This window comes from Puma concolor, chromosome C1 (assembly GCF_028749965.1).
Source record: "Puma concolor isolate L17-30 chromosome C1, mPumCon1.1.hap2, whole genome shotgun sequence".
In the NCBI taxonomy this organism is placed as follows: domain Eukaryota; kingdom Metazoa; phylum Chordata; class Mammalia; order Carnivora; family Felidae; genus Puma; species Puma concolor.
In genome coordinates, this window is record NC_141674.1 from 15,700,025 (window position 1) to 15,724,766 (window position 24,742).

The 24,742-nt window shown below is 54.2% G+C and overlaps 1 protein-coding gene across 1 annotated transcript in view; it reads right to left on the reverse strand.

Moving 5' to 3' along the window:
- Positions 1 to 24,691, reverse strand: part of ECE1 (endothelin converting enzyme 1) — a 114,806-nt gene extending 90,115 nt beyond the window's left edge. The window contains exon 1 of the mRNA XM_086715931.1: positions 24,232 to 24,691. Within this exon, the coding sequence (XP_086572057.1) occupies positions 24,232 to 24,234 (3 nt within the window). The 5' untranslated portion in view covers positions 24,235 to 24,691. The remainder of the gene's footprint in view (positions 1 to 24,231) is intronic.
- Between the last annotated feature and the right edge of the window lie 51 nt (positions 24,692 to 24,742).

Genomic DNA, 24,742 nt, shown 5'->3' on the forward strand with positions numbered 1-24,742 from the left:
GGCTGCCCCTGTCTCCCGAGAGAGATAAGACACGACACAAACAACCTAACACAAACCAGAAATCGATAAGGACCTTCAGGGAAGGCCAGATAACAGGCTGGGACATTTACAGAGAGGGGCTCGGCCTTCCTGGGGAAGTCTTTGTGTGAGTAACACAAGAGGAATCCCTCATGGGAGACACAAGTCCTGGGGGCGCCAGCAGCCCTGCCCACGAAGGGGGTCTGTTAGGGATCTACGCCTGGGCAGACAGGGCTGACCACGGGAGATATCCTTCCCTGTGGCCAGTCAGTGCCTTCAACAGTAATCAACACTTAATGAGCACCTACTGTATACTGGGCCAGGCACGGGGCTTATCTTATTCTGTTTTCCTAGAAATCACGTCACACGGGAAGCATTATCTTCATTTTAGAGAAAGAGAAACTGAGGCTTAGAGAGGGAAGGGCACTTCCTCAAGACCATTCTGCTCAAAAGGGGTAGATCCGCCTGATTCCCGAGTCCGAATGGAACAGAGCTGTGTCCCTGGCTAGCTCTCCTTGGTCTGGACCTGTGTCCCCGCCTCCCAGGGCACTTCCCCAGGCTCACTGACCACTGCCCCCACATGGGTCACCTGCGCAGCCGGACAACTTCTGAGATCGGTATGGTATCTCCATTTACAGATGAGGAAACCAAGGCTCAGAGTGAAGTCTCACGGTGGCTTCGAGTGAGATGGGCTGGGGGCAGGGGTATGTGGGGGTGAAACCGCAAGACCCCACACCCTCGCTGAGCTGAGAAATGCTCCCCTCTGTAAGGGTTAGGGACAGGTCAGTGCTGCCCACTTCTGGCCTCCTAACAGACGCTTCCTTTCCATGACTGCGGGCACCCTGTGGGGAATTCGGTGGTCCTCTGCCCGGCAGAAGCCAGGGGATCCTGGCGGCACGGATGCCATGGGAACACCAGAGGACGCTGTGAGGGCAGGCCAGTCAGCTTCTCTCACCAGGCCAGTGCACAAGGCAGGCCAAGGGCTCAAAGTGGGGCTATGCCAGGGACCTTCCTCCCATGCGCCCCATTCCAAGGCTCCAGACCTTGCGACAAAAATGACAGTGCGAACTGTCGGCACAGAAGACCGGGAGGTGGTGCTGTTGAGCCCTGGGAGTGAGGCTGGCCTAAACAGCTAGGTAGGCGAGGAGACGGTGAGCCAGCTAGAGACGGTGAGGAGAATCAGAGGAAGGACAGACAGAGGGACAGCCAGAGAACAGAGCCAGGAAGGACAAGGGGGCTCAGAGTCGGCCAACACTTCCTGAGCCTGCAGGCCATGGCTGGTGTCAAGCTAGCACTTCGGCACACCAGTGTTGTCACCTGAGCCTCTGCACTGTCCCACCCCACAGAAGATAAGGACGGCTCCCGAGACGGAGGGGAGTGAGGTCAGAGATGCAGGTGATGGGCCCAGGCCAGGGCACAAGGTCAGGGGTGAGAGAGGGACAGAGAAGAATGAGGGAACTGGGGTGCAAGCAAACACCACAGAGCTGTCTAGGTGGACGGGACAGTGGTGGACCCAAGACTTCAAGGTCCCCAGGGCCCAGGCCCAGGCCGAGGGTGTCAGGAATCCTCCCTCAACCACGGGCCAGTGGCTCCTCTTGCCAGCAGTCAGTCAGCGGGGCTCGTCTCTGTCCTTCTAAGCATCGTATAGAATGAAAAGAACACTGCTCTACAAGTCCTGAGTTCAAATCTCATCCCTGATACTCACTTGCTGTGTGACCTTTGGTAAAGCATCTGCCTTCTCTGGGCCTTTTCTTTAAGACAGAAGCACAAGTTCAAATCCTATTGCTAACGAGATGTGTGATCTTGGGCAAATCACTTAACCTGTCTCTGACCCTCGATTTCCTCGTCTGTAAAATGGGTCTATTAATGGTACCTATATCTGACAAGATTAAATGAAAGTATGTAGGTTAAGCACGTAGCCCATACGAAACCCTCAATATTAGCTGGTATTAAGGTTACCATACCTTTTATTGGATTATCAGCGGGCCTCAATCTGAGGCAGTTCTGCCCCTCTGAGGAGTTTCAGTATATACATGGCAGCATTTTTGGTTGTTAGATGACTGGGGAGTACGAGCATTTAATCCCAGGGGCCATAGTTGTTAAATTCCCGCAGTGTGTGCAACAGTTTTGCAAAATAACACAAACTGCTTCTCTCAAAATGCCAACGGCACCTGCATTATAAGAAACACTGGCTGCTGGGGCACCTGGGTGGCTCGGTCAGGTAAGCCTCCGACTTCAGCTCAGGTCATGATCGCGCAGTTCACGAGTTCGAGCCCCGCATAGGGTTCAGGGTGGTCAGCATGGAGCCTGCTTCAGATCCTCTGTCTGTCTCTCTCTCTCTCTCTGGGTCCCTCCCCGCTCATGCTCCCCTCTCTCTCTCAAAAATAAATTAACATTTAAAAAAAGTTTTTAAAAAAAGAAACACTGGTTGCTAATCCCAGTGTCCTTGATCTCCAACGATCTCCAAGTCCAACAGGAGGCAGTGCAGGATGGTGGGTCTCTGAGTTACACAGACCAGTTTTCAATCCATTTCTGCTACCAACAAGCTACGGGAACCTGGAGATATCACGTCATCTCTTTGGGCCTCAGTTTCCTCATCCGTGAAAAGCAGATACTGATTTGTGCCTTGTATGACTGCTTGTGGCTTAAACAGGGTAACAATGACAGAGCATCTACAGCAGGGTCCTTGGGAAATGTGGTCATTGCTAGCACAGAGCAAGCGGACAGGTGGCTGGGGCGGGGTGGACGCGTGAGTTATCAGAACCACCTTTCCACACCAGCTGGCTTTCCCATAGCTCACTGGTCCCTGCAGCACTCTGGGAGAAACAGGCCGTCGGGATCCCAGGGTCTTGTTGGTTAGAGCAGGAGGCAGGTCTGGTTGGGCTCCTGAGACGCACCTGGCTCCTGAGACAGGAGGGAAGAAGGGAAGAGCCAGGAAGAGCCCTGAGCAAAGAGGACAGCTGAGCTGTGAACAAGGGCCTTTTAATGACTGCCACAGCTTGCTTGTAAGTGGGGGTGGGTGGCAGAGGGAGGGCGGAGACCTGATATTTATCAGACCCTGGACTACGCACCATAACGGGGTAAAGTGCTTTCCGTGTCTGGCATTTCATCCACCCGACAACCCTGCAAAGTAGGTGGTGCTGCCCCCACTTTACAGACCAGGAGCCCGAAGCTCAGGCAGACGACACGATGTGTGTGGAGTCATACAGCTCGGATGCAGGGACAAAGTCACAGTTCTTCCTCTCTTCCTGTCTTTTCCTTCTATTTCCCACCATCCCTCTCTCTGTCTACACTCTCTCGCTGTCTGACCCCATTCAATGGTCCCTTATTGCTCCAAAATTAAAGATAAAACTACAAGCACCCCAGGCTCTGGCCTTGCCACCCTGTTGAGCCTCATTTCACAACATCTGCAGCCTCCCCACCCCAGGCCCCAGTGACTCTGCTTTTCTTTCGTCCTTTCTAATCCCTTAAGCCCCAGGGCCCTTGCACACACTGTTCCCTGTGCCTGGAGTGCTCCTCCCCTCCCACCTAATCAACCTCACCTCTCCTTCAGATCACAGTGAGTGTCACGTCTGCAGAGAAGCCCCCTCTGACCTTTACGAGGTCAAATCCCACCCCACCCCACCCCCAAGCGCCAGGACTTCAGGGCATTTGTCACTGCTGCAGTTTCATGCTTGTCTGAGATGATCTGATCAAGAGCTTACCTGCCCCCACGCCCTCCTCACAGGTATTTGTCAGGTGCCTACCACATGCCAGACACTGTCCAAGGTGCCACGGGGACAGTGGCGAACAAGCCAGGCAAGGTCTCTACACTCGTGGGGCTCACAGCCTGACGGCAGGAAACTGACAAAGAGGGCAAAGGGGTGGAGGTGGGAATGCTGAGCAGGCTGTGTGGGAGAAGTAGGGAGGACAGGCTGGGGGAAGGCCAGAGAAGAGGTAGAGAAACACGCAAGGCCCAGGCACGGAAACGGGTTTCGAACACCCCAGAATTCCCATGAAGGAGTCTGATTCGCTCCCAGAGTCATGGGGAGCAATGGAAGGGTTTGAAGCAGGGCAGTGGCCGGGCTAGCCATGTGTCTCAGAAAGATGGCTGAGGAGGAAAGCTTGGAGGGCCAGGCTGGAGGCCGGGAGGCCAGAAAGGAGGCTCTGACCTAATCCAGGCAAAGGGGGCCGACAGAGGCCAGCAAGGGTGAGGAGTGGGAGGAAGAGGAAGGGAGGGAAGCATGATGTTGAAAGAACTTGGTCAACTAAATGTCCTGTGATGCCCTGGATGGGATCCTGGAAGAGAGAAAGGACCTCGCTGTAAGAACCGGGGAAATCCAAGTAGAGTGTGATGTCCCCGTGCCGGTTGCCTAGCGCTGACAGATGCACTGTGGTCGAGTACACGTTCCCATTAGGGGAAACTGGGTGAGGGGTACACAAGAATTCTTATCATCTTTGCAACTTGTCTGTGCATCTGAAATCATTTCAAAATCAGATGCTTATTTAAGACAAAAACAGGGGCACCTGAGTGACTCAGTTGGTTAAGCATCCAACTTTGGCTCACGTCATGATCTCGCGGTTTGTGGGATCGAGCCCCATGTCAGGCTCTGTGCTGACAGCTTGGAGCCTAGAGCCTACTTCGATTCTGTGTCTCCTTTTCTCTCTGCACCACCCCCGTGCCCCCTGCTGGTGCTCTGTCTCTCTCTGTCTCAAAAGTAAAATTAAAACATTTTTAAATATTTTTAATAAAATAAAACAAAAGCCTGGGTGCCTCAGTCAGTTAAGTGTCCAACTCTTGATTTCTGCTCAGGTCTTAATCTCACAATTAGTGAGCTGGAGCCTCACATCAGGCTCTGAGCTGACAGTGAAGAGCCTGCTTGGGATTCCCTCTCTCTCTCTCTCTCTCTCTCTCTCTCTCTCTGCCCCTTCCCCACTCGCATGTGCGTGCTCTCTCTCAAAAACAAATATTTAAAAAATAGTAATTAAATAAAGAAAAGTTAAGCATGAAGCCTCAAGAGTGGATACGCTAACTTGGAGAGAAGGCAGAGGCAGGGGGACCGAATTATGGTAAGTGCTAGATTATGGTAAGTGCTAAGGAGAAAAATCAAGTGGGGGGCAGGGGAGGGGGGACGGAAAATGGGAAGGGTGGGCATTTTTCATTAGGGTGGCCCTCATGTCACCCTCAAGCGACATCTAAGTAAAGACTCAAAGGAAACACTTTGCAGGTGGTTTCTCATTTACTTTTCACAACTGTGGGTGGTATTTATTTGCCCTGTTTTACAGATGAGAAAGTGAGCCCTAAAGAGGTTAAACCAATTGACTTAAGGTCACCTAGAAAAGAATGGGGGCTCCCAGACCTACAACTGGACACGGGCCCCTCGGTTCCTCTCTGGGGAAGGTGGTTAGGAGCCCCACCGCCCCGCCCCGGGCCCTGGCAGACGTCACTAACTGATGGAACCCACCTCGGCTCACTCCTTTGCTGAAGCCAGATTTCCAAACCCTTCCAACAGCCGCTACTAATTAGTAGGGTGTTGCCGTACCTTCCCTCCATGTGCCTTCTTAACTCGATCAGGTTCGAGAGGGTAAGGGACAGAATGGGCCGCATGCCCCCCTGAGGGCACGGGGTGGGCAGAGGAAGGGGGAGAGGGGCCAGTGTTGGTCGACAGGAGGGTCCCTCCACCTGCTCAGCCCAGCACGGTTCTGTCCAGGATGACCTCGATGGCCGCGCAGATTCGGTTTAGTGACTTAACCGCGTCTGGCTGCCCCCTCCAACAGTCGCCCTGGGACCCCTCCATCCACGGTTACAGCACTCTTCGTAGCTGAGAAACAAATTTGGAGGGGACCAAGAGGAGGTCTCCCCACCCCCGAACCTTTCCCCCTTCTTTCCACATAAAGAGAAACATTTCAGGGTTGAAGCAGTGACTCACATTTCCCCAGAGACGGCCAGGCCTGGGCTGAGTCAGGCTGGAGGAACCCGAGGATCACTCATCAGCTTGCCCGCACTGCTGAGTGGCTCAGGGCCCCAGGAAGTCAGGGGACAAACGGAGGCGGAGGTGGCACACACAAATAGCCAGAGGATCTCCCAACCCGCCCTGGAGCATGTCACTGGGTGTCACCTGGCATTGCTCAAACGGACCTTGATGCAGAAGAAAACTCCTCTGGACCTTCCTGAATGAGCTTTACGGCTGACTCACCGCCACCTGGGGACAGCGGGTGAACGCGCAAACCACCAAAGAAGGGAAAAACGGTTCCCATTAAGAAATCTCTTCAGTGGATGGATCAGAGACCACCAGCGCAAATGCTCACTCGCATTTCGTTCTGGGTTTTATTCTTTAAAGAAGCACAACACAGCAGCTGGGGGTTGGAACTGACTGCAAAGGGTAATTTTAGATGTTAAATTCTACTTCTCCTTTAGCTGGCATTCAACACGCAGAGATGTGTCCCCAGGGACCACACGATTGGCTACAAGAAGGCTTGTCCTCCATCCTGAGCCCCTCTCTACTTCGGCCCCACGAAGCTGTGCCCTCCTCCGCTCATCCTTTGCTTGGCATCTGCCGAGGGCAGGCGTGCCAAGACGGACTTCCCCTCCGGGAGAGACAAGAGGCAAAAGTGTGTGAGTGGCTGGGAGGCAGCTCCAAATGTGCTTCCGGCTGCCTGCCTCCCCCGAGGGTACCAACTGCTCCCCTCCAGGGAGACTCCCAGATGGGGCTCCAGAGCAGCCTTCTGCTCGTCCTCCTTTGCCGGCCTCCTCTTGTCCCTCCCAGTGGCCTTCCTAGGCCATAAGCACACCCAGCCTCCACCCTGATATTGGATACTCCACAGGACCCTACAAGAAATTTTGGCTCTGGAGTCGGCCACGATACTGGGTCTGCCGCTTCTAAGCAGCATGGCCTTGTGGAGTCGCCTTGCCTCACCCAGCCTCAGCTTCCTCATCTGTTAAATGGGGACACAACAGGACCCACCTCTTGAGAGTCCATCCTAATGAAATGAAATGTGCTGCTCCCCCAGGGCCCTCAAAAGTTAATGCTCAGGGAACCATGGTTCCTATGTCCTGCTCCATGGAGCAGACAGGTCGGAGAACAATGAGAACAGGTGTTACAAAGAGTTATAAAGGGGTCCCGGTACTGTCCTCCTGATGTTGGCCAGAGGTTCAAGGAGATCCTGGCTTCTCCAGGAAGCCACTGGTGGCTCTTACACTAACCTACCTCATTTCCAAACCTGCTGCCCGTTTTACACTAGTGCCGTGATTTCCAGATCGAAGCTCCCTAATGTGGGAAGGGAACTTTCTTAGACTTGTCCTAAACCTGCCTCACCCTGACCCAGCAGGACCAGGGGGCTGAGCGGGTAGATCTGTTTTTCCTGCCCCTTCTCAGCCTTCATCCTTCTTCCACCCAACATTCTGAGCCAACAATAGCTACTTGCCAGGCTCAGTTGCCCCACAGAGCACTATTCCCTGAGCAAAAATACCCATGTGGGGGAGGGGGAGGAGGCTAAGGAGACGCCACAAAGCGAGGGCCTGGGGGGTGGGGTAGCAGGAGGAAGAGAGGGCATTTCTTGAGTGCCTACTGTGTGTCAGGGCGAGAAAGGGCCAGTCCCTGGGGAGATTCAGGAACCCAGAAGACTGTGGGTGTTGCGTCTCTAGGACAGCAGCGGACCCAGCCCCCAGAGATCAGGCCCAGGTCCAAGTTCCAGGGCAATGCTCAGGGAATAGGGTAAGGTGAGTGGGCTCCAGACCCTGATGAGAAAAAAAGGAGCCTGAACCCCAAAGAGATTCCAAATCCTAAGAAAAATGGGGGCTCAGAAACAGAGGGGATGAGTTTCATGACAGGGGAGTTATCTTGGATCCTGGATCCCTGGAGGGTTTAGACCACGGTGGGGCGGGAGGTACGGACGTGCAGAGCTGGAAAGTCATTTAATTGAACATCTCTGTGGTCTTATGTGCCAGACAAGGTTAACTAGGGGAAGAAAACAGAAATCTTAAAACGGCAGCCAGCAGCTTCCACTTTCAGAGGTTTGGATGAAAGGGTATCTGCTGGCCTCTGGGAAGACCCCACTGGGCAACGAGGCAGGCCCAGGCTTTGGCTCTGTGACTCCTTTCTCCCCATGGCAGGGCATCTCCTCCAAGCCTTGGAACACCCCACCCCACCCAGTGAGGGGCTGTTTGTACACAGTGGCTCCAGCCCCCGCCCAGCCCGGGTTCTGTGGGCTCCTTCAAAAGCCTGGGGAGGGCTTCAGTGCAGAGGTCACAGAGAAAGAATCTGGAGGTCAGAGCACCACCCCTCTCCCCTCCCCCAACAGAGGCTTCAAAGACAGAATCTGTGCGCACAAAGCATCCCCCTCCCTGGAAGCCACCAGAGTCTTTGGCGGGGGGGGGGGGACACGGAGAGGGGACACAGCCACCAGAAAGCCTGGAAGAACTTTGCTGAAGTAGCTGCCGGGAATCGGGGCCCTGAGTCAGAGTTTTCCTGGAAGGCCCTGGGTCAGTCAGGAGTTTTGATGCTGAGCTACGTGACCCTGACCCACGGCAGCTCACACACCTTTGTAGGCTCTGTTCCCACCTGTCAGAGCGGTGGGCTGGATCCCCGGCCCCACCCCAACCAATCGCCAAGCCCTGTCAATTCTACCCCTCATTGTCTCCATCTGCCTCTCTCTCTCTCTTACCGCTACTATCACCGGCCTAGGCTGAACCACTTCCGACCCCCACTTTTGCCCTCTCATCCCCAGCGGACAGCCAGAGTGAGTTTGATAAAAAGGCAAGTCAGATCCTGTCGCCTCCCTGCTGGCACCCCTTCCAGGCCCCGCTGAACCCTCCACCCTGCTGGTTATAAATGTTTGCCTTCTGTCCTTTTTCCAGCTCAAATGGGGTCTTTGGTGTCAAAGAAAATAAAAGCCTAAAATTTATTCATTTGAGAATACATACGCATACACACAGAGACTTCCACTGCTCTTGGGATGAGGTCTAAGTCTCTTACCTGGTTTGCACTGCTTGTGGGGCCCAGCCCCTGACTACCTCTCAGTTTACCTTGGGTCCCACTTGCTTTTGATTTCTACTCCAGCTACCATGAACGTGCTATAGAGGTCACCTACCTCAAGACCTTTGCACATGCTATTCCCTCGGCCTAGAATCTTTCTCTCCATCTTCTAACCTGGTTAGCTTATCCCATCCTTCAGATCTCTTCTCAAATATTTCTTCCTCACAGATGTCTTCCCTGATGCTGGTCCCCTGAGCCTCTGCCTTGGAGGGGCCCCTCTGATATAAACTCACATAGCATCCTGCTAATAATTAGAGATCCATGAGATTACCTAAGACCATGTCTGTGTGCTCACCATTCTCTACCTTATGCCTGCACATAACGGGTGTTCAATAAATGGTAGCTATTGTCACCATTAATCTTCCCATATTTACCTGGTGGGAGGAGCTAGATTCTGTGCTTCCAAGAATCTGTATGCGAGAGTCTGCGAAAGAGGCAGTGTGGGGGTTACTTTCGCAGCCTTGGCAGCTGAGGCATCTGGGTTATAATCCCAGCTCTGCTACTACAAACTGTCTTTGGGCAAGTCACCTAACTTCTCTGAGCCTCAGTTTCCTAATCTTGTTTGTTTGTTTAAGATCCTATTTTTAAATAATCTCCCCACCCAACATCAGGCTCAAACCCACAACCCCAAGATCAAGAGTCTCATGCTCAGTCAACTGAGCCAGCCAGGCTGATCCTGTTAATCTGAGGATTAAATTAAAACTTTGGACACTTTGGTTATAAATGTCTTCATTATGGGGTGCCCGGGGGGCTCAGTCGGTTGATCGTCCAACTTTGGCTCAGGTCCTGATCTCACGGTTAGTGAGTTCGAGCCCTGCATCGGGCTCACTGCTGTGCAGACCCCACTCTGGATCCTGTCTCCCTCTCTCTCTGCCCCATCCCCCCCCCACACACACACACTCTCTCTCTCTCTCTCTCTCAAAAATAAGTATTTTTTAAAAAATGTCTTCGGGGCGCCTGGGTGGCGCAGTCAGTTAAGCATCCGACTTCAGCCAGGTCACGATCTCGCGGTCCGTGAGTTCGAGCCCCGCGTCAGGCTCTGGGCTGATGGCTCGGAGCCTGGAGCCTGTTTCCGATTCTGTGTCTCCCTCTCTCTCTGCCCCTCCCCCGTTCATGCTCTGTCTCTCTCTGTCCCAAAAATAAATAAACGTTGAAAAAAAAAAAAATTTTAAAAAAATAAATAAATAAAAAATGTCTTCATTATGACTGGCAGAAATCTCTTTCAGGACACCCTGCCTCCTTTTGCATCAATTTCTGCCACCAAGCAATGTTCTGATGGCTGAAAGACAAAATAAAATGCCCAGGACAGCACGGAGTCCAGAGCAGACATTGTAAGACGTCAGGATTTCCAAAGTGTGATCTATGGCCCACCAGCATCAGAATCTGGGAGTGTGTCAGAAATGTAGGTCCCTACACTTCAAACTTACTGAATCAGAATGTCTGGGACAAGGGCAATGAAATTTGCATTAGCAATCAGAATCTCTGATGGTTTTCATGCATACTCGAGTTTGAGAAGCATGGCAACTAATGCAATCGTATCGCTGTTACCTGGAACCGGCAACTCCTGGGGGCCCTGCTTCTAAGCCCAGAGGTTATCTGTTATAACAGGGTTAAAGCTTCAGTCAGCAGAAAGGCACACGGTCTATCAGAAACTGGTATGCTTCCTAATGGCTGAAGCACAGGCCTTGGGCTTAGACAAATCACAGTATAAATTTTGGTCGTTCTACCTACTTGCTTAGCTGTGGGACCTCAGACATGTGGCCCAACCTCTCTGGGCTGCCTTCCTCACTTTTAAAATGGTGACAAACAACCTCGACCTGCCAAGGTTGTTGGGATAATCTGAGGAAGTGCCTTATGCAAAGTACATTTCAGGTGCCCAGTGGGAGGAAGAGGGGGGAGGGTGAAAAACAAAACAGGAAGTGCTTCACCACCTCCCCAAGCCTCCTGGGCTGCCGCAAGAGCACTGGTGGTGGAATCTGTGTCCTTCTCAGACACCACAATTCCTGGCTACCTAGAACAGGCAGAGACCCTCTCTGAAAGGTTGGTCAACCACCCAGTTCCTTTGCAGAAAAGGAGAGTCGGCCAGGTTTCCAAGGAACAGAAGCAGGGGTTGTCTGGGAAATGGCTAGATAGCTGCCCAGGGCCCATACTGAGGGACCTGGGGCCAGAAGGGTCACATCTCTCAGGGCCAGGCCTTGCAGAGCAGTGGAGGCAAGCAAGCCATGGTGAGTGAGAACACAGACTCTGAAGACAAGCTGTTTGGGTTTAAATTCTCGCTCTGCCAACTACTGGCTGCACCTGGCTGGCAAACCCCTGCTCACCCTTCGAGACCCAACTCAAGTGTCACCTCCCAGGGCCAACTTAGTCATCCACTTCTCCCGGCCCTCAAAGGCTCCTGCCCACACACCCAAATACTATTCAGGAATTTACCTGTTGACCTGTCTATCGTTCCCACAGGCCTGGGAGTTCCTTGAGGGCACCCTCACACCTGGCACAAAAGATGTGCTCAGCAAATGCTGATTCAATTTGAGTTCCAACTTTCTCAGCCTTCTGAGCTCCCTTCCTTTCCCCACGGAATGCCTCCTACTTGACTCCCTGTGCCTCTCCCCGATACAGGCTCTTCTATTTTTTTAGGGCTTTAACTTCCAGATCCCTTTCTCCCGGAGGTCTGACTCTGCTCGTCGCGGAGCTGACGCTTAAGGAAGGCTGTGCAGAAAGACCTAATAGTAATTTCTCCACCTGTGCTGACTGCAAGGCCTCCCGTGGAAGGTGAAATGCTCAGAGCCCAGGAGACTGCCTGGTCGGGCATAAGGGCTGTGGGGCAAAGTCAGTTATAGACGAAGCACTCTAGCACAGTGGCTAAGAATGGGCTGCGTGACCAGATTGTCTGGGGTTCGAATCTTGCTCTGCCACTTACTGACTCCGAGAGATACACTGCCTCTCTGTGCCTTCGTCTCACCCCCTATAAAATGAGGCTGATAATAAATACCTCACAGGGTTGCTACGAGGACTAAGTGAATTTGTCACATAAAACATTCAGCATCGTGCCTGGCACACAGCAAGTAACTCAATAAACACCATTATCGTCACATGATAGCTAAGCTATTAAACACTGCTGGCCGGAAAAGACTAAAGATTACTGAAGAACACCCTAATGTAGGCAGAAGTTAATATTACATCATTTCCGCCACGGGATCACCAGGTGTCGCTGGGCCCAGAAGGTCTCCCCTGAAGCAGCGGGCCCGGCCCCGTGCTGATCGTGGTCTAACGGGATCAGAGCCGTGTTGCCCGGTCTCACTCATGGACTGGGGCTCCCTAGGAAGAGCTGCGTCTGCACGTCCTCCCAGTGAAGGGTGACACAGAGCAGGGTTGTGGGGGATCTCCGCCAAGTAAACAAGCTCGCCATGTAACCTGAGTCCTTGACCGAGGCCCCGAGCACAGTCCTTCCAGGGAGGCCCATTTCACTGGTAAGGCAACTCCCCGTTGTCCATAACGCACACCCCTACACACCGCCCCAGATCCCTCCCGATCCCACCCTTGCCAGGCGCTAGGAATACAGAGCGGAAAAGGCAGGGGCACTACTAGAACTCCATCTAGGAATAAAACCAGGTAACATATACTAGGCACTTCCTGTATGGTAGGTCTGGATCCTACACTGCACAGGAATTACACTGCTTGTTTAAACAACTCTCTGAGTTTGGTACTATTATGGTTCCCATTTTCCTTAGGCAGAGACAAAGGCTAAAAATTAAGGACTTTGCTTGAGGTTCCTTGGGTAATTGGCAGAGCGGGGATTCAAACCTACGCAGGCTGGCCCCAGAGCTCAAGCTCTTGATCTGTGTCGACGCAGGGAGACGTGACAGGGTGGAAAACTGCATCCAAGGTGACTTACGCCCTGACAGAAGGCAGTCGGGGTGGGAAGTGACAGGGGCTGTGGGAGTGCATGACAGGTGGGTGGGGGGTGATCGAGAAAACATCTAAGGATAGCTGTGGAAAGAGGAATAGGCTTAATGGATTTGGGACATGTGTCAATGTTGCTCTGAGTGACACCCGCCTCTTTGAGTCGAGCACTGAGTATATGCACCACACGTGCTCCGATCGCATCGTCTCTCATTTCATGTCTGCCATCACCCAGGGAGGAAGTTGTGTCCCCCACTTCACAGGCGGGAAGCCCAAGGCTCAGAGAGAAAAACTCACCTGCTAAAAGGCCCTTTACAACAACTAAGTGGTGGGTGGATGCTGGGTTCAAGTTCAACTCAATCCCGTAGCCCCTGTTCTTAACCCTTAGGCTCCACCGTACAAACAGGAATCAGTGAGTGTGTGGTAGGGACCTGATGCAGAAGGTGGGAAGCCACGTGATGTTCCATCCTAGGCCTGCATTTAGTCTATGTCGGCTCCCTGTGCAGGCTGGAGGCAGACACAACAGCTCCAGCCTACCTAAGCCGTGTGTGTGTGTGTGTGTGTGTGTGTGTGTGTTGGGGTGGTGTTGGTAATTAAGAACCTTGTTAAAGGGTCCCCCAACTATATGGGGAAGTAAAATAAGCAAACAGCAGTGGGGTGGGGTGATGGTGGAATTTCCTCCCCTCCCCTGCTTAAGTGCATTCACCAGAACCAGAAATCAGGGCAAGAGAAGGCCACACACACCTGTTCTTCCCAGCACGTCACCAGGCTTAGAATGACAGAGCCACAACGGTGATAATGTTAATAATGGCTCCCCCTTACTGAGGACCTACTATGTGCACCATCCCAGGAGCTCTACATGAATCATTTCAACCAATCCATGAGAAAGGAGGTACTATTATCCCATTCCACGGGGCAGAAAACCGAGGCTCAGAGAGTCACTAGCTCAAGGTCACCCAGCTGGGACTAGAAACCACGTCTGTTGACTGTAAAACCCACATCTTAAACAGAAAGAGCACTGAATTAGGAGTCCAGGAGATGAAGATCTAAGTCCTGCTTCCAACTCCCTGTGTGGCCTCACGCAAATCTCCTCCCTGTTCCGTCCTGAGCCTTTGTCTCCCCAGGAGAGGTTGGTCCAGAAGGTGTCTCAGCCCTTCGGTGACCCTGCGAACTGCCACGCCCTCTCGCTCTCTCCCGCCCCCCCCCCCCCCCCCACTCTGGGAAGCCCAGCAGCAAGTGGAGCAGCCATGCAGAAAAAGATGAACTAGTGCCTTCTCATGGCTGCCTTATGATCCGAAGCAGCTGGAACACCCAGAACCACAAAGCCACAAGATTCCCTCGCGCCGGGCCGTGGGAGCGGGAGCCCAGAGGGCAGAGGGGCCGGGCATCCCCGGGGCAGCCACCACTTCCTCTGCCCTCACTTCTCGGCAGGGTGTGCGGAAGTGGGGGAGGCAGGCTCTGGCTCTGTGCCCTTCCGGCTCATTTCTCTGGGTCCCCGTGACCTGGGGTGGTGGGAATGTGGTCACTCTGGGAGAATCCCGAGATCTCACTCTGGAGGGCTAAGTTCAAGGGGAAGTTTTAAGACGAGAACCTCTGTTGGGTTCCAAAGGCGATTTTTGCCCACCATGCTCTGCGGCCAGAAGGTCCTGTGCCATCTGAGATACCCTGTCTCCCTCTCTCCATCCTTCTAAGTAGTTGCTAAAATCTCAGATCCTAGCGTAAGAGAAGTCTCCCCTTCAGGACAGGTCAAAGTACTAGGGTCCTGCTTCCCTTTTACCTGCCCCCCGCCTCCCTGCCTCACTCCTGCCCCCTGCGGTTCATCCGCACAGCAGCCAGAACCTTGCCAAAACCAGTCACTCTCTCTCTCTCTCTCTCTCTCTCTCTCTCTCACACACACACACACACACACACACACACCAGCTTGGAGCCCAGCACGTGCGCGCACACGCACACACACACACACACACACACACACACACACACAACCAGCTTGGAGCCCAGCAGTGGCTTCCCATCACTCTTAGAATGAAATGCCAACTCCTCCAGCCCCTGTCCCCACACCTGACAAGGCCCTCCATGCCCACCTTTTCCCACCCCTCTTCCCTTGCTCTCTCTGCCCAGCCACGTCAGCCTTCTTACTGCCCATAACATCCAAACCCCATGTCCCTGTCTCAGGCCCTTTGCACTGCTGTTTCTCTGTTCAGAGCTCTCCTCTCTCACATCTTTGCCCAGCTGCCCTCTCCTCATCCTTCAGGACTCGGCTTAATGTCACCTCCTTCCTTGCCCACCCATTTGAGGAGCTCCCTCCCCACCTCACAGCTAACTCTCCACCACATCACTCTGTTTTCTTTCCTTTCTCTGAAGTGATCTTTGTGGTTGGTTGGTTTGCTTGTGTAGTCTCTGGCTCCCTCACCTAGAATACCTCTCCTCAAGGGCAGGGATTTTACTGCCTCATCCACTTTGGTCCCTACAATGAGGTGGGACCTCATTTCATCCTTACAACTGTGCAGGTGAGGATGCTGGAGTTCAGAGTGGTGGACTGACTTGCCTAAGGTCACACAGGATGCAGACCCAGGTCTTCCTGATACCAAGGCCATTTCTGCAAAGCCTCTGTGGACAAGGCTTCCAGGGGCCCACTTTGGGGGGGGCTCTCACCCAGAGAGGACTTATTCACAGTGAGGCTCCTACCAAGGACAGCAAGAATGAAGGGCCTGCCTACTTCCTCAATGGTCCTTCTTTGGAGATATGGGGCAGCTGGGGCTCGCCAGTGGGGCAGGTACAATCCTGGAGATGAAGAAGCATGCCGTGAATGCCTCCCAAATAAAGGGAGCCCACTAGAAACTGGGGAGCTGGGGAAACCTTCAATCTACCCCATGTTGTGCAGAAGGGGAAACCTAGTACCAGGGCAGGGAAGGGATCTACCTGAGGTTACACAGCCTGGCAGAGCCTCACGGTCTGGGGTCTCCAAAGCCAGAGGCCCCTCCCTCCCCTGAGAAATGACAGGGGAAACCCAAAGCCCAGGTTCTAGGGAGAGAGCACTGCCAGGCCCTGAGGGCAGAGGAGGGCTGGCAGAATGGATCTGAACCACCTGGACAAAGAAAAGACTCACATTCCTTCCTTCTTTCAAAAAACATTCATCAAGAGTCTACTCTAGGCTAGATCTTGGGCCTGTCGGCAGAGGTGAACAGCACACTCAGAAACAGACACCTCCCCGGAGAACCACGTGGTGGATCCTATGACAGTGAAATACACACAGACCCTCTGACTCTGCAGGTCTCCTCCCAGGATCCAGCTGTGAGAAAGGAGTGTGTAGGTCCACCAAGAGAAAAACAGGAATGTCACAGCTGCCCAGACAGGAGTGTCATCCGAAGACGCATGTGTGCCTCTGCCCAGTGGGACACCGTGCAGCCTGAAAAGGAGCACATTCCGGCATGTGCGGCAACGTGGGCAAACTGAACACCATTCACTGTTATCGGAAGCTGAAGGAAACCAGACCCAAGAGTACATATTATGAGTTCATTCAGATAAAGTTCAAAACCAGGCAAAACTAGGGTGACATAAAGCAGATTAGCGGCCACCTGTCACAGAGAGGGATGGAAGGGAATATATGGGACCTCTCCGGGGAGGAGAAAATGTCCTATGTTTTGATCTAGGTCCTGGTTCTGCCGGTGTATACATTTTTTGGGGGGAGGGGGAGGGGGAGAGAGACAGAGAGCACAAGCAGGGGAGGAACAGAGGGAGGGGGTGAGGAGACAGAATCCGAAGCAGGCTCCATGCTGCCAGCACAGAGCCCAGTGTGGGGCTGGAACTCACGAACTTCGAGATTGTGACCCGAGCGGAAATCAAGAGTCCGATGCTTAACCAACTGAGCCACCCAGGTCCCCCTGCAGGCATATACATTTGTAAAAACTGAGCTGCACAAGATGTGTGCATCTTAAGAAATTATACCACAATTTAAAAAAATGCACAGTCTTGCCCTCGGGAAGCACACAGACCCGCGGAACAGGACTGGCATATCGTCCTCATGACCACGATCATGAAAGAGGCTGTGCTGGGACTGAGCTGGCTTCTTCCGAAACAGCGTGTGATTAACACTTCCAACCACTGTACAGAAGAGGTCCCACTATCTCCAGATCAGAGGTGAGGAAAACAAATCTCGGAGAGGTGACCGAGTGTCTGAAGTGACACAGCAAACGTGAGGGAGCAGTCTCCACCCCGCTGGTCTCCCTTCCCCACACCTTGAGGTTGCTGGTCCCAGGCACCCCCCATGCCCCTTCCTCTCCAGCTGAACACCGAACACCGCATGGGCACTGAACTTCTGTGAAATAGCTGCTTAGGAAATGCGTTCTTCCTCCGCCTTCCGCCTCCTCCACCCTCCCTCACCCCCTCACTGCCACATATCTCTGAGGTCATTTCAGCCCTGGACTTCTGCCCAATGAGAAGGAGCCCCAGAGGCCGGGCAGCTATGTGTTGGGGGCGAGGGGTGAGTGGTGGTGTGGACCAAGCGGCTTTCTCCGCTCCTGGGCTCCCCTGAACCGGCCTGCGGCCCCAGAGTGCCAGGAGGGCTTGCAGTCAGAGACCCCACCCTTGGCTCCAGTTCACGAGTGACGTAACCCTGTGTCTGGACTCAGAGAATCATGAAATGTTTATTTGGAATAACAGCCACCACCTCCATCGCCACCGCTTACTCAGTTCGTAGCCTGTGCCAAGAGCTTGAGCCTGTCTCGTGAAGCCTCACCGACGCCCCTCCAAAACAGGTACAGTTAGTTAGGATCTCATTGTACACACAAACTGGAACTCAGTGGGGTGCGGTGGCTTCCCGGGTCTCACGGGGAGGAAGTGACAGCACTGGGATTCAAACCCAGGTCTGCCCGGCCTTCAGCCCTGGGCTCTGAACCGGAGTGTGATGCTTGTAATCCTGCCCGTTATCACCGAAAATGCCCCCTGGGTAGGTCTGTTCCGGCCGCATCACTTTACAGATGGAAAGACTAAGGCCCAGGAAGGGAGAGCCCCCAGCTCAGGGCCACACAAAAAGTTGGTGGCAGGGCTTGGCCTGAAAGCTGCATGTCCACCCTTGGCCTGGCTTTCAGTGACCAGGGCCTTGGAGCAGGCCACGTGCACCTGGATGGGCAGCGTGTGGGAGGCAGGGAGGCCTGGTTCCCGGCGGAGGTAAATATTGACATGACTCTGTTTACACTGTAACCCTACTCCGCCTGGCGGCCGCCCCACACCCACCCCACACTCGCCCTGTCCTGTCCCGATCCGTCCTGCCCAGAGGGGAGGAGGCTTACGGGCCAGGAGCTGCTGCTCATATGCTCCTAGGGGCGAGTGGGCAGGGAGCCCGGGACATCTTCGGTCAGGGGGCTGCTGGAGACCTGGGCTGTGGCCCACAGGGCAATGCCAGGAGCTGAGGAGCTGAGGAGCTGGGGAGCTGGGGAGCTGGGGAGCTGGGGTCTGAGCTGGGAGTCACAGGGCTGAGTTTCCGTCCTAGCTCTGCCACTGACTGGCACTGGGACCCAAGAACAGTCCGTGAATGGGGAGGAAAGGGCTTCAGTGACTGTCAAGTGCTGTGCAAAGGTGAAAGATAAGTATCAACATTCCAGCCTGGCCACCGTCCAGCCCCAATCAGCTCCCACTGCCTCTGGCCACTGCCCAACAGCCCCATTCCCATCCCCAGGGGGGCTTTCCTAGGAGGGCAGTTTCTGAAGTGGGTGGCAACTTGGGACTGAAGCCAGAATCTTGAGGAATCAGAAGGCCGCTGCCTGGTTCCAGTCCCTAATTCCCTAAGTGATCTTTGAGTGTCAACTTCCACAGCTCTGTAATGGAGATAAACCTACTTCCTGGGGTTCACGTGAAGGTCGGAGAGGTTTACATTTAAGTGCCAGGCACACGGGAGATCCTCATCTTGCCCCTCGATCTTTCCACCTATAAAATGGGGAAGTTGCATCAGATGGTTACAACCAAGCACCCTACAGTTGTAAGATCTAGCAGCCAGGGCCCCCTCTCCGTCTCTGAGCCCCGAAGTTAGATCCTCCCTCAGCTAATTTCCTGGATAGTCTTCAGAAACTTGTTCCCCTGTTTACATCTCCCCCCAAGGAATCCCCCAACAGCTCTGTGGGGAGGAGAGAGTCATTCCCAGGCTTGTCAGTGAGCCAAGACAGGCCTGTGGATATTTCTGCCACCCCTGTCCTTGGGGCATCTGGGAAAAGGGCAGAATCCCCAGGCTCTAGACCCCTACTGACAGTGGGATTCAATCAACATTGGTTGTTCGTTAAACCGGGCCCAGACTAAAACTCTTTAAGGACAGGACAGCACCTCCTTATTTTCATCACTCTAAAACTTGGCTCCTAGGAAGCACTCCATTCCACTAACTGTTGCCAGAGGAAGCACAAATGCCACCTCTTCTGGGAAGCTTTCCCTGATACGTACTCATGGCCGGGGTGACTCTGCAGTTGTATCCCCAGGTTGGTAATGTCATGTTCTACCTTATTTTAGAGCCACTTGGGAACTTCGTCCTTCTCCTCTATTAGATCAAAGTTCCTTGAGGCCAGGAGCCCCACACATTATTTGCAGGAAAGGAGGTGGGGAGGACGGTCAATGTCCACGCGGAAAGGGGCTTTGTGCAACCTCTCTTCACCGCCCACTCTGGGCAGCGTGCTGGGGGTGTAGGTGGTGTGGAGGGGGCAGCAACTAGTGTCTAGACCACCACCAACTCTCCCAGGGCCACTCCAACTGGTTTTCCAGCTCCCAGCCTCACCACTCCTACCCCGAAGCAGCTTGTGTGACCATCTTAGAACACAACTCTGACGACATCACTCCCCTCGCTCTGAACTCAAGGGTGGCTCCCCACTGTCCTTAGGATCGAGCCCCAAACCTTTAACAAGACCCCACCTGCGTGCACCTGCCCCAGCCACCTCCCGAGCATCATCTTCTGAGCCCCCAGACAAATTAATTCCGGAACACACATTTTGTCTCATCTTGCACCTACGGCTCCCTCCGCCTGGAATGCTCTGCCAGGTGCCATTCATTCTTCAGGCCACAACTTTAATGCCATGTCCTCGAGGAGCCTTGTCTGATCCCCAGGTGAGGTTCGCTTATCTGCTCTACAGTACCCCGTGTGTCTCCTTGGAAACAGCAATTGCACTCCTAATTTCCTGCTCCTTATCTGCCTGCCTGTCTGCCACACTGTGGAAGAGAGACCTATCAGTCTCTTTCACCCTGACTGCAGCCCCGATGCCTGGTAATGTGCCAGGCGGACTTGTTTGGTGAACGAACGAATGAATGTGCTAGGGGTGCTCACCTAGCGAACTAAAAAAGGAAAAAAATGGAGCAGAAACACAAAAAGTCATAAACATTTGCTGATGGTTCCTCCCTGGCCGTAGACATCAAAGTGTGGACTTTAGCCAAGCGGGTTATGTCTTGGCCAATGCCCGAAACCTTCTGTCGAACCCACCCTGTAGCCCTCTCACTCCTCAAATCTTGTCGCTCCCCTGATGGGGTCTGGTCTCTCCAATTCTGCCTAGGAAACCATCTATTTATTCTTTAACAAAAATGAACAACGGGCCTGTCTACCAAAAATCTTAGCGACGTCAGGAAACCTGAGTAAGCCGGTTATGAGCGTAGATGCTGGCTGCACGTGGAAGGGTACCACCGGGCTCTGGGAAGCCAGTAGAGACTGGTTCAGGGGACATGTGGCTGGCCTAGCATCTTCAAATAGTAACACTTTACCTTAAGTTCTTAAGCATTCCACATAGTATCCTAGATTGTATCCTCATGATAATCCTGCTAAGAAAACAAATCTGCCCCACTTGGTAGGAAAGGAGGTGCAGAGAGGGGGAATAGTTGATCCAAGGTCATGCAGCAAGCTGGAGGTACATCCAGTGTTCAAACCTAGGCACTGGACCCTGTCCTCAACTCAGCCACTCACAGTAAAGATGATTCCCAACCCTCAGCCATGGCTTTATGCTCAGCCCCTAGGTTGGACTGTGAAGGAACATTCTCAAGAAGCCACAACAGCAGACTGGGAACACTGGGTTGAGTCTCTTTCTCCCCAACCTGTCTGCCTGGTAACGCTCTAAATATATAGGAGGTATGTTTGACCCTATCTTGCTGTGTGACTCTAGGCAATCTCCTTCACCTCTCTGTGCCTGCTGCTGGGTGGTATGAGACAACTGAAGACAGGAGATAGAAAAAGCCTTCTTAGAACCCTCAGGCTAAGCCTGCACTGAGGTCCACCTGAGGACTTTAAGAACTGCCCTGGGTGAGCAGCTGGAAACCATCGGGGAGATTCAGCCAGGACAAGAGGGAACAGCCCCACCCACCCGCCAAAGGAGCCCCATTTGGAACCTGGGGGCCAGGGGAAAGAAACTTGGCTACACTGGACGGGAGGGAATGCGGGGTTTGTTTAAAACTCATGGAGCAGGAGATCCAAGGAATAAACTCTTTAGCTGCCCTGAATCACCCCCACCTCAGGAATGAGCACAGGAACTAGTGTTCAGGGGAAACCAAATGACAGGGGCCAAAGAGGCCTGACGTCCGCCTCCAGCCCATCTCCCCCTCCCCCCACTGCCACCCAAACACCCCCCCCCACACACACACACGCGTGCGCATTGGGTCTACAATCCACTCCTCAGCCTAAGCCTTTAGCCATCTGGCCCCACCAACATCCCTTGACCACGTTCTCTCCTTCCTGGCTCTCATGCCCAGGTGCCAGGCAAGCCCCCTTCTGGCCTTTCCGAGAGAATTTCCTGTGTCTCACGCCCTGGTCCTCTGTTCACACAGGTTTCTCTACCTGGATGTTCTTTCCAATTCAGATGCCACTTGCTCAGTGAAGCTTTCTCTCATCTCTCCAGCCAGGAGGGGGCCCTCGCCTGGCATGATACCTCTGCCCCTCCTGAAGATATGCCACCTAGCATGAGGATCCTGGCAGACATTTACACAGTGGCAGAAGCTCCCCTAACAGTATTTGTGACAGTTGTTCCTCCTCCGCACAGGGCATATAGTAAGTGTTCAATGAATCTTCACTGAATGATGAACAAAGAAGTGATTCTTAAGTCTCACTGTCCCCTTCTTCTCCGGACAACATGATACACTGTAATCCTTCTTCCAGACTAACAAACAGATGTCACACACAACTTCCCAATTTGAGTTTAAGACTGTACGCCTGTTTCCGATTCTGTGTCTCCCTCTCTCTCTGCCCCTCCCCCGTTCATGCTCTGTCTCTCTCTGTCCCCAAAATAAAAAAAAAAATAAAAAAAAAAAAAAACGTTGAAAAAAAAAATTTAAAAAAAGGGGCGCCTGGGTGGCGCAGTCGGTTAGGCGTCCGACTTCAGCCAGGTCACGATCTCGCGGTCCGTGAGTTCGAGCCCCGCGTCAGGCTCTGGGCTGATGGCTCGGAGCCTGGAGCCTGTTTCCGATTCTGTGTCTCCCTCTCTCTCTGCCCCTCCCCCGTTCATGCTCTGTCTCTCTCTGTCCCCAAAATAAAAAAAAAAATAAAAAAAATAAAAAAAAACGTTGAAGACTGTACAAGAAAGGAAACGAAGCCGTATTTGAGCAAGCACTCCCGCTGTGTTATCTCACCAAATCCCCACTCCACCCCTGCAAGTAAGACTTTTCAACTCTTCTCACAGATGAGGAAACTGATAGTTAAAGGTGAGGGTTTGACTTGATCCAAGTCCCTGTGGGGAAGTGGAAGAGCCGGGCTCTGAACCTGAATCCGTTTGATGCTAAAACCTGGCAGGTTTCTTAGGTTGTAAGGCTCGGAAAAGTGTGTCCAAGGTGAAGTGCCCTCTCTTTCTTTGGTGGTTTCTAAGGAGGAAAAAATTCTCTTTCTGAGTAACGTAGGTCAGGGTGGGTTTGGAGGCGGAGCAAATGATATGACCTCAATGTCTCGCCCCCTTTAATTGCCTATGTGCTGAGACTTTAAATCAAGGGCCAGGCCATAGGGTGGCCTTAGGGTGCGAGCTCCCTGCCACTGGAACCATCCAAGTAGAGCATTCCAGGGGAGAGATTCCTGACCAAGGAGGTAGGTTGGATCCAAGATGGTCTCTAAGCCATAATTTCATTACTTCTGACTCTGAACAGGCAAGTGATGGCAAAGGGGGAGGCAGATGTTGGCAGGAAGAGGAGAGAGAGAGGAAGGGAAAGGGATGTTGTAAGGGGACTCCAGCTCTGGGCGGAGCAGAGGTTGGTTCTGGGGAATCACTGGGGGACTCTTCATGTCTACAGGGGTCCCATCTTGCCCCCACCTGGGCCCCTTCAGGCTTGGCAGCAGCATCACAGAGAAACAGAGGTGGCTGTACCGCTGGGACTGGCAGCCATCATCGCTGGCACATGCCCTCCTCAGGCCCTACATGGTGACTTGTACTCACTTCACAGGGCACAGAGCAGGACTAGGAGACAGAATCAGAAGGGCTTGCCCAGGGGAAAGAAAGCAAAGAGAAGTAGGTGGCCTCCGCCCCCAAGATGCAGAAGTGATCTAGGGAGGTCACCTCTCTAGGGAGGTGATTGGAAGGTCCATGCTTTTCCTTCCAGAGAAAACACCCCTCCCTAAAAGAGCTCCAAAAAGCCCAGCCTCAACCACATGAGTTTCTCTCTGGGGCTTCAGAAACCCCCATGAAATCTCCCAGCCATGTCCCTTCTCCTTGGTGTCGCTGACTAACCCCTTCAGCAACCCCTTCCTCCGAGGACCCATTACGGGGAGATGCTGGGGAGACCGGATCACTGAATGCAGGGTCCTCAAGTGTCCCCTGGTCTCTGACAGCCGCCAAACCAGCTGCCTCCATTCTCCACTCCCGTAGGCCATAGTGGGATAGACAGTCCCCGAGTGCCCTCGTCCGAACCCTCCGAATGCGCTGGGCTCGGCCACCCACGATGCCCCAAGCCGAGCCTCAGCACCAGACCGACCTCAACGTCCCGGGACACTCAGGTCCAATTGGATCCACCGGCTCCCTAACCAACCCCGACCCCGTTGCGGACCCTGCCGGAATGCCCGGGGTCTCCACGCCCAGCCAGGACTTCCGGACGCCCCAGACCCCAACTGCACCAAGTGTCCCCGTACCGAATCGGCCACCCCGAGCCCTCCAAACCCGGCTGGGGCCAGCCGCCCAGAAGCAAGCTCGGCGCGGCCCCCGACGGAACCGAGGCGGCGCCGCCCGGCCAGCCGAGCCCGGCCCGCGCGCCCCCCGACTCCTCGCCTCCCGGGCGAGAGCCGCAGCCGGCGCCCAGCCCCCCGCGAGCCCGGGCCGCGTCCCACCGCGGCGCCGCCGCCGGGGCCGTCCAGGCGGGGCGGGGCACTCACCATAGCTCGCGCGCTCCGCTCCTGCACCGCGCAGCTCCCCGGGCCGGATCCCAGCTCTCGGCTCCAGGCAGCGCTCCTCGGACGGCGCGGCTGGCTGGCCCCGGCCGCGCGCTCGGCTCCCCGCGGGCGAGCGCGGCTCCGGCGCCTAGACTCGGGGAGGCGGGCCCGCCGAGCGGCCAATGGCAGGACGCGGGGGCCGGGCCGCGCAGCCAATCACGCCCCGAGCCTGCCCTCGGCCCCGCCCCGCACAACCTCCTTAACCCCAGGCGCGCCGGGCAGGGAGCGCGGCTGCGTGGGGACCCCGCAGCCCGCGCGGGCGGAGTCTCGGGCTGCGGGGTGTGGGGTGCGGGGTGAGCCCTCGCTGAGCTAGCTTCGGGGGCAGGCGGAGCCCAGGGAGCGGCTCCGCTGCGGCGGGTGCTCGGCGCCAGGAGCCTCGGCGACCTTTGTCTCCTGCCTGGCGCCTGCTCGGGAGAGTGACCCAGGGCGCTGCAGCTGCGCGTGTATTTATGTG